General features: G+C 45.1%; 1 protein-coding gene across 1 annotated transcript; it reads right to left on the bottom strand.

The window, feature by feature from the left end:
• Nucleotides 1-620: 620 nt before the first annotated feature.
• Nucleotides 621-1,849, bottom strand: BDKRB1 (bradykinin receptor B1). The gene has a single exon (XM_019481538.1). It carries the CDS (start codon nucleotides 1,833-1,835, stop codon nucleotides 714-716), a length of 1,122 nt encoding a protein of 373 aa, XP_019337083.1. The 5' UTR covers nucleotides 1,836-1,849; the 3' UTR covers nucleotides 621-713.
• Between the last annotated feature and the right edge of the window lie 18,153 nt (nucleotides 1,850-20,002).

The following is a 20,002-nucleotide window of genomic DNA, read 5'->3' as shown; positions in this document are numbered from 1 at the left end:
CAGGGCACCATGATGATTGACTTCCATCAACCACCACCCTCTGGGTCCGACCACAGAGCCAATTCCCCAGCCAGCGGATTGTGGTGGGCCCAAGGCTGCAGTTGGCCAGTTTTGCCAAGAGGTGATCATGGGATACCAGATCGAAGGCTTTTTTGAAGTCAAGATATATGACATCAATTCCCTCTCCCTTGTCCAGGTGATAGGTCACCTGGTCATAAAAGGAGGTAAGATTGGTCAAGCAAGACCTACCCGCAACTAACCCGTGCTGGCTATCCCTCAGGATGTTGCCGTTGGCCAGTCTGTTGAGAATGGTCTCTTTGATAATCTTTTTTAAGATCTTCCCTGGGATAGAGGTCTGGCTGATGGGCCTGTAGTTTGCCAGATCCACTTTCCTCCCTTTCTTGAAGAATATACCCTGGCCAGAGATGATTTTAAGAAGGCATCTTTCTGATATCTGCTTTCATGCAGGATTTCCTTTAGTCTGAATCTGTGTCAATTACCCCTGTGGTGAAAATTTAGCTTTATGCATTTGAATGCAATGCATATCAACTGCAAAACAAACTCCGGGACAAATAAGTAGCCAACTTGATTTACTTTAATAAATATGCATTCTACAATTACAGGCAAAACTAATCCAATATTCCTCATGTGAATCTTCCTTATTGTCTTTGAAATCAGTGGTGATACCACAATCCAACAGGAACGGAAGGTCCTTATGTTAAAATAACTTGTTTCAAGCCAGAAGTAAAATATGAGGATCTCTCTCTTGGTGCCATGCATTGTAAAGGATATCCATTGGGAAAAAACTGTGTATAAACTTTGAAAGTCTTCTCCCTGAAGTATTTCCCAAAAAATACATAAATCACAGGGTTAAGACAACTGTTGGTAAAAGCAAGATAAGAAGTAAATTGGCTCCCAAAATTGATCAGCTCTTCCCAGAAACAGCCTTTCACAGCTTTCATTCTGAATAAGAAATCAAGGAACAGGAAAAAATGGCAGGGAGCCCAGCAGAGAAGAAATGTCAGCACCACTGTGAAGATCAACATGGTGGCTTTTGTGTTTGTGTGGTCCTTTGATATCTTTGTTTTGAGTTTTGCTTGACTTCGCTTGTTTTCTCGTAGAGAACGAACTATCTGGCAATTAAATACTATAATCACTATTGATGGTATTACAAATCCCAGGGCATTTAATGTCAGGCGATCGGCTGTCTCCCATGATTCACTAGGGAAGGCTAGAATGCAAGCTGAGATATTCAAGTTCTGCACATGTTTCACAGAGCGAAACATAAATGTTGGGATGCTCATAACAATTCCAAATCCCCAAATGAGCAGGCACATCACTTTGGCCTGTGCATTGCTTCGTTTTCCTCGGCTGGTCAGAGTGTGAGCAAAAGCTAAGTAGCGGTCCACACTGATGGCCACTAGCAAGTAGATGCTCGTGTACATGTTTAGCTTGATAGATGCATTGGTGATACGACAAAGGAAGTTCGTGAAAGGCCAGTTATATTTATTCCTGATGTTCTCAGCCCAGAAAGGGAAGCATGCAAGGAAAATCATGTCAGCAGCTGCTAGATTCACAAAGTAGATTTCAGCCACATTCAAGCGGCCCTTGTATAGTAAAAAAACAGAGAAAACAAATATATTTCCCAATGTACCTATAATACAAACTATATTGATGTATGTCGGCACAACTTGGTATACCACATCCCACCATTCCTCCAGATCTGGGCAGAGGGTTGAATTGCTCGGGCTGCTGGTTTCATTTGAGGACAGGGGTAGTGGACTCCATGTAGCCATTTGTTTTATTCTGAAATAAACAATAGAGATGAATGTCATTGACCTGGTGTATTAGAACCATGCTTTGAGCATATTCTTTGTCTTGTTAAAATAGAGGTAGGAAATTCTGGAAGCTTGCTCTGCCTAGTGTCTTATTTTCCTTTGCAAATTCTTGTGTGTCCATTTTTTTTCAGTCTGAATGTGTGCATGATTCAGGCAAGATGGGGGGAGGGAGGGTAATTCTGAAACCTTATTCCCGATACTGAAAAAAACAACTTTGTGCAAATCAGTGAAACTTCCTTTGTTACTGATATTATTTTAAGAGGTACAACAGAAGGAAAGGGCCCATTTACTTCATGCCTCTATTTCTGTCTCTCCTTGTCTGATGGCATGAACCAACATGGTAATGATTCAGAAAAGAGCCCACCATTATAGACTAAGGTGGGCTCACCTCAGCCCATTAGCAGAATCCCAGCTGCTACAAACAAAGCTGAGAATTAGTAGAATCTCTTTGCCTACGTGTGTGTCCCTAGGAGCTTCTCTCTTTTATTTTTAACTTAGTAAGGAAGATGCTGAAAGCTGACCCTGGACACGAGGGTCTGCCCACATTTTAGAGTTTTCTCAGACAAGAATTGCTTGGTCTTGCCAGTAGGTCTCATCCTTTCTTTAAGAGATGGGGCCTGATTCTGCACCTACCTGGATTCAGCAGTGCAAAGGACCCATAAACAGCAGCTCTCTTCACAAAGGAATACCCCAAATGCAGAGATTTCCTTGGAGAATAAGGAACACTGAACTGAATCTACGGTGGTCCCCCTTGCAGCACAGCCTGGGGTCCCTTTGGGTATGGACCAGAGCACTGTGCAGAGTTTCCTGATCTAGCTCTGTGAGCTGCCATGTGAATTAGAAGCATTTTAGTCATGTTCACGTGGTGCTTCACCTGGGCTAATTAAATTTGCTCAGAAACAGGATAGTGAGAACACACCTCTTCAGGTCAGGAGCAAGAGATAGCTTTGGGGGGCTCGTCATGGCACTGCATTGCACTGTGTAGACATATCCTCAGAAAGGGCCACTACAACCAGCTGTACATTACTGCAGTCCTAAAGCTACAGTAATTTATGCTGGGTGCGAGGCAGATTGTACCATTGTGTCTCTCTATACCACAAGGCAGAACCAGCCTTTCATGCATTCCTAGGCTCCTTCCCTTGTGCTATTCCAGTGCTGGGTATAGCTCTGGGAGGATGTGGCTACTTTCCCTCACTGTAAGGGCATGGTTCAATCTGTGTGTCAGATCTTTGTTTGACCCTCACTTTGCTTCCTTCACACATTTGTGCCTATTCCACGCTTAAGGGAGCACTAGTAAAATGTATCTCCCAAAATGAATATCCCAGTCAACTGCCCTCTGACAAATGAGCATAGAGATGGCCAACAGCAGACATAGTAAGAGGATACCACCCCCCTCACTCCCACCAAACTTCAACTTTGCTTCTCTTCAAATCCCTAGGAGGGAGGGTGAATCTTGCAGTTTTCCTCCATGCTCTGTAGGATCTGAGGGCAAGATCCAAAGCAGGTTCTTCCTGCTTATATGTGTTGCAGTGTAAGAGCGTCTACTCAGCTCTGCTATAGTACTTTGCCAGGGGGAGAGACACCATTTCTCAAAAACTCAAGTTCTGAACTACTGAGGCTTTTACAGGAATGCTTTATCTTTGCCTGGCAACTTGGCTTACAGGCAGCCCCCAATCTCAAATGGCATTTCTAAAGCACAGGCTACCTAACTCCCAGTCTCTCCAAGGTATCAGGCCTTGTAACACACCCAAATGCCTTCTGTACCCCACATTAATACAGACCACATCATCATTGGACTGAATAACACAGATTATAACATCCAAGGGTCATTCACTTGCAACTCCACTTGTGTCATATTATGCCATCACCTGCTTACAGCGCACCTCTGCCGTCTGCTATGTGACAGAATAAATGAAGACTGATCTGATATCAGCTGCAGAAAGACACACGAACTTGTGGGAGAACACTTCAAGCTCTCTGGGCACTCATCACTGACCTGTAGGTGGCTCTTCTTAGGCAGCAAACTTTTACAAATCATTTTGAGAGGAAAACTGTGAAGTAAGAAATTATCCACAGACTAAAATGTGTAAAATATGGTTTAAACAGGGATGGTGGACTGTTATCCCATTACCTGGGTTAACTTTACTTACTCCTTTGTTCTTATGGGTTTGCTTGTCTCTTCCAGCACTGCCCCCGCTCCCCACACAGGCATTCCCTTGTCTTTTGTATTCTGATTCTTCTCCCATTCTTGTACTCTGCATCCTGCACATCCTTTCACAGCATCTGATGAAAGGAACTTCAACCCATGAAAGCTTATGCTATGCAGTATATATTAGAGCTGTGCAGAACTTTGGAGGAGCTGATTCGATTTGGTGGAGATTTAGCCCAGTTCGGCGGCCAAATCTCTGAATCCAAATAGAATCAGGAGACCCTTTAATTTCTCCAAATTGAATCAGAACCCTCCAAATCAATTTGGAGAGATTCAGAGAGATTCGATGGTTTGGACATACACAGCTTTAAATGTCGTTTCTACATACCTCAAGGTACCAGGCGGCTCGTGCTAAGATGGTGGGGTGGATGGAGCATCCTAGAGGAGCATGGGAGGGTCCCCAGCACGTTCGGCGGTGGACCCAGAAGTGGACTGGAAGCACTTCCCCCGCCCCCTGGCTTGGCAACTGGTGCCTCTTGGGTCTGGGGGGCACCCGGGGTCCCCCTGTGGCCAATCGCTGAGCTGGGGTGGTGCGGGGGGACGGGGTTCCCCTGTGCGCTTGGTGGCGGACTCAGAAGTATTTCCAGTCCACTTCTGGTCTATTGCTGGGTCCACTGCTGAGCATGCAGGGACCACCCCTGGCCCGGGCTCCTGTGGGATGCTCCATCTGCCACAGCATTGCAGCATTCATGAGCCATGTCTGGTACCTTGAGGTATGTAGAAAAAACATTTAAACCTGTGTCTGTGGCTGAATTGCTGATTCTCTCAATCAACATCGAATCTTCAGATTCGGATTCAGCTGAATCGAATCGGAGACAGTGATCCAAATCAATGAATCGAAACACTGTCTTCCAATTCGGGCCGAATCTGAATCTGAACCAAATATGGCTCGTTTCGCACACCCCTAATATACGTGTGTGTGTGTGTGTGTACACGTGCGCGCACTATGCTATACACACACACACACACACACACACATAGCATATATATGTCTTATATATGCTTATGTTATATATATTAAATATATATAATTAATTTTTACTTTGGTTAGTTTATAAGGTGCAAATCTACCCTGCCTTCAACTTAATGACAGGCAATGGAAAAAACCTAAAGCACTCTTGCTATGTATTTCCTATATGAACTTACACCTCATTGCCAGGCAGCTGCTTTCTGTTGTGGTTTTAGTTTCCTGTTGGTCTTATGACATTCCCAAAATACAATGTATTGCAACAATTAAGATCAGATTATGGTGATTTAACCTCAAACCTGTTGTGCTGGGGCAATACTTTGTACATCAACCCTGAAGAAAGCAAAGACCAATTTTTGTGCTTCCTGCACTGTCATGGGTGAGACCTTTACAAAAATCTAAAAGTCATAACTGGTCAGCCCTTGTGTAAACTTTCCATTCTTGCTATTGCAGTGATGTCCCTTTTCCCAAACCCTGAAGATGTATAAAGGCAAAGCTTGGAAAGAAGGCATTTAGGGGGCATTGTTCATCTAACTAAGATTTATATGGGTTCTCTCACCGTAGTGGACACCTTGTACTCTCTAACTAATTTATCCTTGCAGTACTGCTGTGCATTAGCAAAGTGTTATTGTTCTTCTGGCAAATGAGGATCTAAGACCCTAAAGGTTCGGTTTCACCACAGAGTTAACTGAAGAGTTGCCCCTAACTTGAATGCCATCTACAGACACATGCCTTAACTCAAACTGGTTGGCTTGCCAGGCTGTAGGTCAGGTTACTACACACACTTCATTTTGCCCTGCAGAGGCATACCTGAACCTGAACACTCCAGGCAGCTCGACTACTATTTTGCTGATGCGAGAGCCCAGGGGTGGCCAACGCACAGCACGCATGCCACAAGTGGCGCAGACAGCTGCAGGGTGTGACATGCGAGCTCCAGGGAGGTGGTAGAGTGGAGGTGGGGGGCTTGAGCCTCCAGCCACATGGAGTGGAGTGGGAGGCAAGGCACTGTGGTGAGAGAAGGTGTCACCACCAAGATCCAGGTTAACCTTTACTGGCTCTGCAACCATTACTGAATGCCCCCACCCTGCATAAAACTTTCTCCCTATATAAAACTGCAGAAGTTGCAGGGCTAAGAAAGGGTTAACTTGGGTCTTGGTGGTGGCACTTCTCTCACAGCAGCATCCTGCCCCTGCTCTGCTCCACATGGCTGAAGAATTGAGTCCCCCTGCCTCTATTTGGGCACCCCAGGGTGCAAACTCTATCAAGTACACCTCTGGGGGAAGGGGCAGGGGAGTGGAGTGGAGTGGAGATCAGAGCATCACTCAGGAAAGGGCTGAGGTTTAACTGGCAGCACACCTGCCAAAAAGCTTGATCACCATTGATCTAGCCAATCCAGGCTAACCTGAGAAGAGCTAATTCTTTAGTGAAAATGTAACCAGAAATAAATTAAATGATTGCTCCAAGGTTGCATGGGAAGCTGGGGCTGGGGTACAGCAGAATTTGAACCTGGGTGTTCTACAGCCCAGACTTTCACCGTAGTCCTTGGCCACCCTTTATCTCAAGACAGCTCCTGCGGGTGCCACAGAGATGGCCAGAAAAAAACTGTTAAAGGAAATCACAAAGGAAAATGAGGTAATATTTCAAAGGAAAATAATGTATATATGCACAAAAATGTTGCAAAAGTTTCTCTGAAACTATATATTTTGACTAAAATTGGAGAAAATATTTTGCTTATTTTCCATACTTCTGTGTTTTCTTATTATGTCTGGGTATCCATTCATATCGATCAACCACCAAATCATTCACCATGGCTACTGAATAGCTGCAGGAAAATAACTTTTTGTCCCAGCTGAGATTTGATCCAAAGCTGCACTTAATTTCATATCCCATTATCAATTGTCTGGGATCTGCAGTTTCTGAAGCCCCAGGGTAACTAAGAAAAGCAGCTCAGATGCGTTCAAGTCTGCTTGACAAGGAATAGCTGCTGGAACCAGTACAAGTTACAATATTTGTTTAAATCTTAAAATCTCCAGTTGTTCCTTTGACAGAGAATGCAATGCATTTTAAGCTTTGCTCCACTCCTCTTTCTTCAAATGTAACTTTCTAAATCTGTTATTCATTTTGAATATTCAGTGCTAACGGACCGTTAGTCAGATGCATGACATGAGTTAGAATATTTAATGCTATCTTCTTTACAGGTAAAAATAAGATGTACACTAGCCAATGACTCTGGCTAGTGTGAACTCAATTCTAGAGACATTTTAGGTCAAGCAAGGTTATTACTTATCAAGGTAGCTCATTTTGGGCTTGTTCTTTGCAGACCCTCCGTGCGTACGGTCTGAATTCCAGGCTGTGTAGTCTAGGACTAGTCTTGTAAGGAACACACTTTAAAGATCAGGCAAGCACACATTAATTGTCTAAGTATTTTCTATCACATAAGAAAATTAACCATGATAATTAAAAAGTGACTGTTGGAACAGAGAAAACAGCATCATTTTTCTAGTATATGCTGGAGAAGTGACAGCACCAAACAATACCCCTTTTTAGAAATGGTTTTTATAGAAGATAAGATATTTTAAAATGACATACCAGTTCCGTGTCCTTTGTGTTATCTTTGAGATTTTAAATGCAAAAATAGTTGGCACATGATTTACCATGCAAGAAATGAGAGAGTTCAAGCCTTCTTCATGATGACCATCTTCCTCTGCTGTCTGAGTTTTCCACTGGAGACAACTGAACTCTGGAACGGAGATTTGACTTGTCCAAGTCTCAGCTGTAGTAATGCCTAAAGCATGTGAAAAAAGTCATTCTCCTAGTGAAATGATGTAAGCTTTGGTTCATAGTAACTCACGGTGTGTGAGGTCTATCTGCAGATCTGTGGCAATTCTAAGTTTAACTGTGTGGGTCATGGGTACTGCAATAATGAATAATACCACCACCTATTCCTAATTGCTTTTTCAGGCTAGTGTAGAGAAAACAGAACTTCCTCTGCATTGCCTCTGTCCCATAACAAGGGACACAGCTCAGTGTCTGCTTGTACAGGGAAACTGGGAACCAGGGGGGAGGAGACTTCTGCTTATGTAGCATCCCACATGATAGAATAATTAGAGCCCAAACTTGATGGCAGGACAAAGAATGACTGTGCAGACAAGCTTCATCTCTGTCATCCCTACAACAATGGTTGCCCAAGATTTCTCAATCTCTCTTTATATCCAACATCTGTTTACCTCATTTGTGCACCTTACAGAAGTTCCTAGCTTTTGCTTCTCTGCGTCTCCCACGGAAGTCTTCTCCAGTACCCTGGAAGCTTTGTGTTATTTGCCCATGCACCCATGCACAAGGAGATCTTTGCATCCCTCGATTTCCCACATCTCCCCACTTCCATGCAAGGGGCTCTCCCTCCCTCAAGCAATGGGTATTTATGCCTCCTCTTTGTCTCTCCCCCTCACAAAGGCAATTTGACTAGAAGACAAGGGTGAAGAATGAAACTGGTAACCAATGTCTGTTGTAAGCTCTCTCCATCATGGCATAAGCTTTGAGGAGGTAATATCTGTAGGAACATGTCTCCACTGTGCTCTTTCTCCTAGGAGGAAGAGAGGGACTGAGGAAAGAATTGCTACTGCTGACAGCAGTACAACCTCCAAAACTAGTATAGCTTCCACCTCTCCTCTAAACCAGCCTCACAATTACCCTGGGAAGCTGCCAGAAGCTGGGAAGATATTTCCCTTGCCCCCTTAAAAATCAAACTTGTCTTGCCGCTCTCAAGCTCTATGGAAACCCTGCCAGGCTCAGAGGACTAGGGTTAGGTCAAGAGAATGGGGAAGCAGAGCTGGTTGGGCTCTACCAGACTCTTCCTAGCCCCTTGCTGTGAGGGAAACATGGTACTAATGAATACTGCCCATTTCTATACCCCCAATAAGGACCTTTAGGAGGATCCTAGGAGTAGTCATGATTCCAGCTCCTGCAGTGGGAAGGACGAACCCTTCATTTTCCTGTGCACCCACTTCATCTTTCCTCTCTGCAGCCTGAAGAATTCATAGTGTTTTCCTTTCTACTAACACCAGGGTCTTGTTCTGATGCCAATGACTCTCCTCTACTGAATGTTAACAGATATTCAGGCCTTGTAGGTTGGCTTCTCATGGGAGGAAAAATCATCATTATGGAGTGCTATGGAAAAATATAAAGAGCAAAACTGACAAGAACATGGCATGGCTTTCTAACATGGAACATTTGCTTGGTTGCTGAAAAAAAGGTGCCTATCCAATTCAAGGCTGTCCAACTTCTAGGTAGCTGGGGGCTGCACACAGCACAGGCCACAGACCTGGGGACCGCAAGCCACATAGGGTGCAGCACAAGTATCTCTGCTCCCTCTTACTTTGGCTGTGCATGCAACCAACCTGCAGGTTGCCTGGTTCCCTCTTGCCATGAATGCAGCATAAATATCCCAGCTGTCTCCCCAGTGCATGCATAACATCGGCAGTCCCGTCCCCTTCCACTATGCCATCCTGCCCCGAGGCGTGGGGCAGGAAACAGAAGCTGGAGGAGGGAGGGGGAGCTCGAGGAATCTGGCTGCCATGGTAGGAACAACTGTTGGGGGAGTGGCGGTTGAGCGGGAGCTTGCAGGCTGCTTGCTGACCCTTTGGGGGCTGCCAGTTGGACAACCCTTATCTAACTGTATCATTTGATGATGTTTGACATACCAATAGGAAGTGTGAGCACCATTCAGAGAGCATTCCCTCCCTGCACCACAATTTTTAATCCTATGTTTAGTGAAGAGTATCTGGCACTACTTTAGATGAAATGTGGGCTTCTCCCATTGTTCACTGAAGTCCATGTCAGCCTTGCCATTCACTTGAAAAGGGTTGTCTTCTGACAGTGGATGGCCATTGACCCTGCCAGATGCTGGTGCTTTTCTGTGTACACATCCTTCAACTAGTTTATCCCCATGTTAATGAACAGTGGGATAACCATGCACATTTCCCACCCTTGTGGCTTTCTGCTTAGTGTTGAGACACTTCACAGGTCTCTGACCCTACTGTCAGTCAACCAGGATTTAACTGGCCATACCATTATTGGGCACTTCTCAACCCTTTGTGAACTGGACAGGGTCGCTATGCCTCAAACCTATACCAATGGGGCCTTGTCCTACATTGCTGACTCATGTCCATTTACGGTGATACCTGGTGGCCTTCAAGCTCTTCACACTGGTGATGACATAGCCTTAAGATGGCTGAAACAATATGCCGAAACCACATATGCTAAATGAATAGATTTTTAAATAAAATGTTTAGATTGTTTCAAATTGAAAAAAAGTTAAATTTTTAAAATGTACAGTAGTTGTATTAATTAAAAAAAACCTTTAAAAAGTTCAAACAAAATGTTTCATTTGACTCAAATTTTTTCCAACTTTTTTGGTTTGCAAAAATATTTGCATAGTTTTCATTTGGGGTGATCTAAAACAGAATGTATTTTGTTGTCTTCTGGAACTTGCAATGAATTGAAATATTCATTATTTCTACAGTTCTAATCATCATTTTGTTAACATCTACGATCACATCCCACTGTGAGTCACCAAGGTAAGAAGAACGCACTAGGAGGCTGTCGTCATGGACTTTTCATAAATTCCTCTTCATTTACGCTAATGCATTTTTGTGTCTAGTCATTTTTTATATCATAAGACACTTGAGTAATAACAAGATGTCTAATTTTAAATGGATTTAAAGCCTGTTGGAGTTGAGCTTGGACAAGAATCTGTGTCGGAGAGCAGCCAGCTCACATAGCCGCTTACACATTTGGTTACAGATTGCAGCTGTTCTCGGAAGTTTTACTGCTTTATTGATTTAAAAAACCTTGTTCCCTAAAATTCATTACTTTAAAATGGATGAAAGAACTGATTGTTCCCTCTCCTCTCCTTTCCCATGATTTTTATAGTAATTATTAGAATTTTTGCCTGAGGATGAAACATATTTCAGTAAAAGATTCAAAATGACACCCACTGATCCATGAAAGGTCATAAATGGGAAATAATAATGCTTAGCTATTTAATGTAGTGATTTACAAGCATTAATTAATTGATTATAATGGCACCTCAATGAGGTAATAAGTAAACATATTCTCTTTATTTCCTGATATAGAAAAAAGTGGGGGATGAAAGAGAGGTTGTAGGACTGGCCCAAGGGTCACAAGATTCACAGATTCATAGATGTTAGGGTCAGAAGGGACCTCAACAGATCATTGAGTTCAACCCCCTGCCTAGGCAGGAAAGAGTGCTGGAGTCAGATGATGTGTGTGTGAAAGAAAAGAAAGAGTAGTAGTTTGGGCATATGACTGGGAGTTGGGAGACATCTGTTCAGTTCCCTGCTCTTCTATAAACTTCCTGATTGAGTTTGGGCAAATTATGTAAGCCCAGATATTTAGGTATTAAGGCATTAGTTACTGGAACAATGGCTGAACATTAATAAAAATCTAGGTCTTAACCTCTCTGTGCCTCTGTTCCTTATTGGTTACAAGGAGATGACTGTACTTCTCTATCTTACAAAAGTGTTATAAGAATACCTATACTGCTGATTGTCAGGGAGCTGGACCTCATGATCTCATGTGGTCCCTTCCAGGCCTAATGTCTATGAAATCTATAAAATCTATGAAACAGAAATATCACTTCCCCTTATCTTTAATGGATGCATCTATATGTGTACCTTCCTGTGGAATTGACTAATTAGCTCTGCAGTAAAACATCAATGTCTACATGTGCACCAGTATTAGGGCACAGTAAATTAGTGAACTCTGCCATAGGACAGTACCGTTGGGGAAACATGAATGGCATGTGCCCCTGGCAGCTGGGGGCACATGGCTGCGCTGTCAGCGGTGGAAGTGCTGCGGTGGCGGCAGGAACTTGGTGGTGGTAAGCAGGGGAGCTCACGCAGACACTGCCGGTGCTGTCAGCGTGGGGAGGGTGGGGGGTGAGCACTGACCAGGGGTCAGCAACCACCTGCAGGCACTGCCAGCAGTGCTGGCAGTGGGGTGGTGAGCGGTGACCACCTCTTTTGTAGGGGGTGCACTGCCAAGCTCGGGGGGGTGCATGTGCACCCACTTGCACCCCCATGCGTTGCCCCTGTAGGAACCATACTATCCTATGATGGATTAATTACATACTCTGAAATGCACATGTAGAAAGTGACAGGGGTTGGCTGGGGCACAAGGGTGCTAAGGTGCGGGGGCTGCCTGCCACCTAATCCCACACTGTAGCATCCTCTTGCCCCAGCCAGCCCCACTGCCACCCAGAACTTGGGGCTGAACCCTTGTCCCCCTGCCAGCCTGCGGCTGCTCCACCCTGGCTCAAACTCCTGTGGTCTTGGGTGCACACGCAGAAGCTGCACTCTGGAGCAGCTGACTCCAACACAAACTGCACTGGAGTTTATCACATTGTGTTAATGGCACGTGTAGATGCACCGGATGAGGGGCAAAATGGTTCAAATTTTAGGCAAATATTCTGGAAAGTTCTAGATGCAAACACACAGTTCTTGAGGTCCAGGACATTAGCATTAGCTTTGTTACAAATGCGTGGTAAAATGGATGTTCCTGACTTTGAGACAGTGTAAGTCTGTGAAGGGATTTGAAAGTGAAGACAAGCAGTTTGTTTGATGCAATAGAAAATGAGGACCTAATGGAGGGGCTCATAGACAGAGGTGTTGCAGTCATGATGATGGGCTGGGAAGATGCTCTTTGCAGCAGCATTCTTCATGGATATGAGCTTGCTAAGACTGAAAATTGTGTTGAAGTGATTGTCACAGGCTGGCTAGGTGCTGTGCGTGTATCAGCCGTTAGGCTGCTGGGTTCAGGATCAAGGAGGCAAGTCGGGAGTGAAGTAAAGGCAAATTTACTTACAGCTTAGCATACAACAGTTAACAGAAAGGTTAATGCAACAAACAGATAGTCAAGTAATAAAGAGCTAATAGTGAATAATAACAGATAGACAGAATGACAAAGAATTCCCACATGGGGTTGGCAACTTGTCGGCAGTCCCTCTATGCCAGGTGTGCGCCAAGTTGTTCCAGTGAAGTCAGGTGTCCCTGATCAATGCTTTTCAAGGGGTCACTGGGAAGGTCCCTTGGTCAGGATCCGGTCTTCACTCACACAGGGAGTCCAGGGTTCAGACTTGGTACAGTGATGGTCCTTCTGTCTTGTCCTTCTAACTGGTCACTTGACATGCACGTTCCTTTATGCCTTATCTTATGCTAATCTATTGGCTTTAGAGCCACTCACAATCTTGCCCTATAGCTGTTACCCTATGGGATCAAAAGGTGTTAGAAATTATGATGAAAGGTTACCGCCCAAACTTGGGTTCACCCAATAAGCAAATTACACCACATTACTTTGAGGTTTGAAATTAGCATTACTCTGCCCAAGCTCAACCTGTTGGTTTCTTATTCCTTGGAATGTGCTAATTATATTAGGTGGTCAGATCTTGTTATGGCTGAACTTTAAAAAACCTGTTAGATCAGCTAATCTTGTAGTTTGCTTATTTTTGGGGCCCATGATCAGTTCAAACAGATTCAACACTTTGGTTAAATTGTGACAGACAAATTCCACTTGCAGGTTGCAAACTTGCAAGCTTTGCATTAGCTAATCTTAACTCCTAAACAATTGCCTGGATGTCTCCAAGAGCATATATTTATTGCTCATGATAGTAACCCCTCTGGTTCTGGCTAGCACAAGTGATCAAGATGGATGGTGATAACAGCGTGGAAGAGAGTTTTAGCTGCATGTTAACATAGCACCTATGCAGCTAGCTCTTCTTGTGGAGGCATTACTTTTTTTCTCCTTTCTCACCACAGATCATACCAGGGGTGTGGTGCTGGGAGCCCTCTCTCCCCTTCCTTTTGTCATGACCCAAAGGTCTGATTTTTTGTGTGTGCTTTGGCACTAAGAATTATCCCCGTGGGTTTACAGCTTCATTGCACGGAGGAGTTCTGCTGCACAGAGAACCCACGTGCAAAGGAGTGTTCCCGCCACTTTGCAGCGGTCTTTGCAGGGTGCATTTCTTTTGCAACACAGAAATGCACGGTGCAAAGAGTTCCTGCTCATCGTATGCAAATTTGTGCCCCGCAATTGGCTAGTTCTAAATTATTCACACGTGGCGGCTAGCGATTGGCCTGCTAGCCGTATAAGAGGCTTGAGCAGTTTCCGCCCAAGCCGAAGAGGACTCCGCATCCATCTCGTGGGAACTCTGGGTGTGCGCGGCAGGGTAATAGAAACCCTGTGTGCTGCCCAGAGGAGTTTGGCGGCCTGATCCACTGCCCACCTCTTCCCGTCTTCGAACGGAGCCTACTATAAGACGTAACAACGAGTTTTATGCGCGCTTGTCCTGGACATCCGGAGTTCTGTCTACGTGGAGCCTAGCAAGCTCCACGTGATTGTTTGTGTTCTGTCTGCGTGGAGCCTTGCAAACTCCACGTGTGTTCGTGTTTTCTGTTGTAACCGCAACTCAAGCAAGTTCTCAGCCTACACCACGACCATCTCGGTGTAAGTAAACAATCTTAAAATCAACCGTTACGTGTCTGTGCCTAATTCTAGCTCGGCGCCCGCCCTCTCCGACCCGGCCTGCCCGGGCTGCCGGCCACAGCCTGTGTGCAGAGCAACGAAAAGGGCCCGGGGTCTGACCCGGCTCGCACACCTTTTACTTCTTTTCTCCATTCTGTTCTCACTCTTTCTGCTCTTTTGAACAATGCTGCATCCAACTTTTCTTTCCCCATCTATGTTGCAGTCATTTATGACCCACCCAACTCCTCCCCTTCAGCTCTTATCTCTGGTTCAACTCCTGGCTCTTTCTCTCTTCCTCTTCTCACAGTCCCTTACACTCCTGTTGAGGGCAGTTATGCAAATTAGTTGGTAGGTAGGGTTGGAAGGGACCTAAGCAGGTCCTCAAATCCAACTCCCTGCCATGGACAGGAATGAATGCTGGGGTCAAACGACCCCGACTATGTGATTATCTAGCCTCCTTTTGAAGATTCCCAGGGTAGGGGCAAGCACCACTTCCCTAGGAAATTAATTCCAGATCCTAGCCACCCTGACTGTGAAGTAGTGCTTCCTGATGTCTAGCCTGAGCCTACTCTCAGTTAGCTTATGGCCGTTATTCCTTGTAACTCCTGGTAGTTCTCGGGGGACTCTCTTATTGCCTGCTGGTCCCCCTTGGGAAATTTGTAGGTGGCCACCAGATCCCCTCTCAGCCTTCTCTTGTGAAGGCTGAAAAGGTTCAGGTCCCGTAGTCTCTCCTCGTAGGGCCTGCCCTGCTGCCCCCTGATCATGCGAGTGGCCCTCCTCTGGATCCTCTCGATGCTGGCCACGTCTCTCTTAAAGTGCGGCACCCAGAACTGGATGCAGTACTCCAACTGCGGCCTGACCAGTGACGCATAGAGGGGGAGGATCACCTCCTTGGACCTGCTCGTGATGCATCTATAGATGCATGACAAGGTGCGGTTAGCCGTCCTGACTGCGTCCCCACATTGGTGGCCCGTGTTCATTTTGGAATCAATAATGACACCAAGATCCTTTTCTGTCTCTGTGCTGACAAGAAGGAAGTTCCCCAGCCTGTAGGTATGTTCCTGGTTTTTCCTTTTCAGGTGCAATACCTTGCACTTGTCCATATTGAAACCCATCCTGTTCTCATCTGCCCACCTCTGTAACCTGTCCAGATCTAGTTGTAGCCTGTCTCTCTCTTCTAGCATGCTCACTGCTCCCCACATCTTAGTGTCATCTGCGAACTTGAACAAGGTGCTTTTCACCCCCTTGTCCATGTTGCTGATGAAGTTATTGAACAGTGCGGGCCCGAGGACCGAGCCCTGGGGAACCCCACTGCCCATGTCCCTCCAGGTCGAAAATGACCCGTCCACCACCACTCTTTGAGTGCGGCCAGCCAGCCAATTTGTGACCCATCTGTCTGTGTAGGCATCGACACCACAGTTGCCTAATTTTTTAATGAGGATGGGGTGAGAGACAGTGTCGAAGGACTTCCTAAAGTCCAGAAAGACTATGTTCACTGCGACACCTGCTTCCGGGGCTTTTGTGACCTGGTCATAGAAGGCAACCAGATTGGTCTGACAGGAAGTGCCTCTAATGAACCCAATTAACCCAGTTAATTATGTAAACTATCACAGCTATTAATACAACCTCAGTGAAAGATGGTAGGTGCTAATCTCTCTCATCAGGTTATTGGCTTATGGCCCAGCCCTAACCTGATGTTATTACTAATAAGAAATCAATCACTCAGGTAATTAATTGAACCACAGGACTGTATTATGAAGAAACAAATAATTAACATATAACAAAGAACAATAAGAATACAACAAACAGACGGTAGCTGAAACAATAGACAAGATAGGGAGCAAACTGTCTGGTCTCACTCAAATGACAATTATGTTGCAGGCTCAGTGGCAGCTGCTTCAGTGCCAGTTGTCAGAACAGCGCAGGCTGACAAGCCTTTACCCAGTCGCCCCACCTGTTCCCAAGAGCTTTCCCTCTCATCACATACTTTGCTCTTTGAACCATGGAGGGTGATACATTACCCTTTTGCTATGGTGTTGATTCCTGGTGGTGGATAGATGGTCCTCAGCTTCCACAACTTCAGCTCCCACCTAAGATCTCTGGGAAGCCTCCTCACTTCCCATCGAGAGAGGTACGCAAACAACGATGTGACCTACCACACACCTGATCACACCTTGCATGATACACATTTAACTCATGTGACTTATAAACGACCCCAGACTCCCATACATCCAGACTCACAAGTGCAAATCAGAATCTCACAGACCCAGACTCACAAACCCAATCTCATCCAGCAAGAGCTCATACTAGTCTCAGGAATGTTGGTTGTAGCTGTGTTGGTCTAAGGAAATAGGCAGACAAGTTTTTTTGGGTAAATACGATATTTTGTATTAGGTCAACTAAAATTGTTTGGCTAAATTCTTTGGTTAAATTCCTTGGAGACCTCAGAACAAAAGCAGAGACTCCCTATGCCTGAAGAAGGGTGCACGTGCAAAAAAGCTCGTAAAGAACTTTTCCCCAACTACTCAGTTGATCTAATACGAGATATTGCATCTACCCAAAGAACCTTGCCTGCCTTAGGTAAATCTGATATTTTTTATTATTCCAACTAATATAATATAACTGATATAATATAATTATTAGACCAGTTAGTTGATCTAATAAAAGATATCAGCTTACACCAGTCTCACTCACTCAAGCCCAGTCTCACACCTCTCCTCAGGCGCAGACTCCTTTTAAATCACCCAGTCATACCACTACAGTCAATAATCTTTTCATCCAATCTGTTTTTCACCTGTCAATTATCAAGCACACCAATCATTCCTCTTATTAGCCTTACGATAGAATTATCAATTTCTGATGACTTCAAATCAGTTTGGCGTGAATACTTGTGGAGAGGGAAAAGAGACTGGGGGAATGGGGAGTGGGACCACGCCAGGTGAGCAGCACTTCCACAGTAGCTGCTCTTTGCAGCTGGGAGGAAGCAGTGGCACAGTGGGGGCTCACTGAGAGTGGGGAAAAAAACAGCTGTCGGGGAGCTGAGCTGTGGAGCAGAGACTGGGGCAGAGGGGTCCTGGGAGCCGGTTCTGGTGAAAGGAGAGGGACTCAACTGGGAGGAGAACCTGGGAGTCTCTGAAGAAGGGAAGAAAGTTGATTCACCTAGATGAAGTGAGGGAAGCAGCAGAAGCTGTGGAAAAAAAAGACAAATGAACCAATAAACAAAGGAGAACAACAGCGGATTCCAATGGGACAAGTTCGTGTCAAGTTCATTTTTTGTTTTTTCTATTTTGTTTCCCCGGTATCATTTGGGGGATCTTGATCGGGATAGGTGGTGTTCTGAGAGCCAAGAGGAAAAAGGGAGAAAAGAAAAAAGAGACTGAAGGACGTTTCTTTGTAGTTTAATGAACAAAAGACAAAAACAGTTAAAATCGTTGAAGTTACCTATGTTCATGTATGTTGTTTTACATTAAATAAACCCAATGAAGTGTCCTGGAAAATTGAAAAATAAAAACAAATAAAAAATAATATTTTGGTTTACAATAAAGCAAATTGATGGACCCCATAAATAAACAAGTGGATTCTTTTTAGTGGTAAATTGTCTGGGGTTTTGTCCAGAAGAGCTGGAAATGAGACATCAATCAATGGGAAATCCTGAGCCTTTACAACAAACTATATATTTGGTAGGCCAGCTTCTGCAGCAATAGCAACAACAAGCATCTCATCAAATTGCAGTCAAGGAAAAGTGGTTCTAGCAACAAGCACGGGCACAATGCAACCAAGTGAAATTAAAGGTTCCCAAAATGATACCTCAAGATGACCCTGAAGTGTTCTTGTAGAATTTTGAGAGAGCCGCATTGTCTTCAGGTTTGGATCGAAGCTGGTGGGCTGGTCAGTTAGGAGTGCTTTTGATAGGAAAGGCACAAGCTGCTTATAGAGCGATGCCACGTGGAGAAGTGATGGATTATGACAAGGTTAAAAAGGAGATTATGTACCAATTGGACAATAATCCTGAGAGGTACAGGCAGGTGTTTCACATGAGAAAGAGAAAAGAAGATAAATCCCCGCAGATTTTACTTAAAAATTTGGCTGATCTACTAGAGAAGTGGTTGAAGCCGCAGGAGGTTTCCAAAGTGGACCTGTGTGACCAGATCTTTTTAGAACAGTTCCTATTGGATCTGGACGAAAATACACAGTGGTGGGTGCGATGCCATTGCCTTAAATCTTCCACAGAAGCGCTGTGAATAGCAGAAAACTTCGACAGTGCTCAAGGAGAAAACAAAAGAGAACATTGCCCAAAAGGAGGAGCTGATCCTATAACATGAGAAACAGAATATAAAGAACCATGGGATGGCAGAAAATCGACAATCGTCTGTTTTTGATGTGGAAAGATAGGACACATGGCTCGGGAAGGTACAAGTAACGCTTGTCTGATGCCAAGGTTAAGAGAATACACTGTCGACCCCAGGATGCTGCGGAATGACAACAGAGATAACGGCCCAATTGAGATGATGGACTGTAGCATCAGAAAGTTTGGGTGTGAAGGCCCAAATGAGAGACCCACAGTATGGGTAGAGGTTGGGGGCAAAAGGATGAAAGCCATAGTGGATATTGTGAGGAGAGAGAAGAGTCCCAAAGAAGTAAAATGGCCCCACCTGTATTGCAAAGAACTCCGCAGGGCTCCTTCTTCACCTGGTGTTTCAGGAAGGTGGGGGGTGGGGGGGAGTCAGCCAGAACTCCAGGGTAAAAGGAGACACGGAGCAGGAAAAGGAAGGACACGGGAAACCAGAAGAGACTGACTCAGGCAGCGAGACGGCAGGGAGAGCCGGAGGCATTGAGGAAGCAAGGGAGACCGGGCATAAGGGAAGAAACTCCGCAGAGGGGGCTGCCGGGGGAGAGAACCCTGAGGGAAACACCCGGAGAGAAACAGAAATGGCCACGAGGTAGTTAGAAGGTACCGTAAAGACCCTAATACCAGGGCTGAAGAAAAAGGGTACTGCACAGTTGGGACTATAAGGGTAGAAGAAGTGCCAGTGTGCTTTTTGTTCTCCTTTTTGTTAGGGTGAGAGGAAAGTCACCCCAGATAGTGCGTTTATAACTATTAGGACAATAAGCCAGGAAAAAGACTGGCTAGGATTACTGGCAGGTCTGTGCCAGGTGCCAGCTGGGCAAGGTACAACCAGGCCCATCGGGGATACTGAGTGGCCAGACCTAGAGACCCAAGGAGCATTTTTTTTTTACTGCTCAAAGGCAGATTGTAGAGGCAACTGAATTACCACCAGGTGGAACGGGCGAGGGTGTAGGAGTTGGTGGAGCCCTCACTACACTAAGACAAATTTCAAGAGCCAAAGTGTCAAGACCCACATGCCCCGGCATTCTATTTTCTCCTTGTCGCAGAGCACTTAGGTGCCCTGCTCTTAAAGAGGGGAAACTGCTAGGGAAAGAGCCTTA

Source organism: Alligator mississippiensis, chromosome 2 (assembly GCF_030867095.1).
Source record: "Alligator mississippiensis isolate rAllMis1 chromosome 2, rAllMis1, whole genome shotgun sequence".
Classification (NCBI taxonomy): domain Eukaryota; kingdom Metazoa; phylum Chordata; order Crocodylia; family Alligatoridae; genus Alligator; species Alligator mississippiensis.
The sequence above is the reverse complement of the archived record's forward strand: the minus strand, read 5'-3'. Positions and strand labels throughout refer to the sequence as shown.

Coding starts and splice junctions, on each gene's coding strand:
- BDKRB1 (XM_019481538.1), bottom strand. CDS start 1,835: ATGACATTCATCTCTATTGTTTATTTCAGAATAAAACAAATGGCTACA.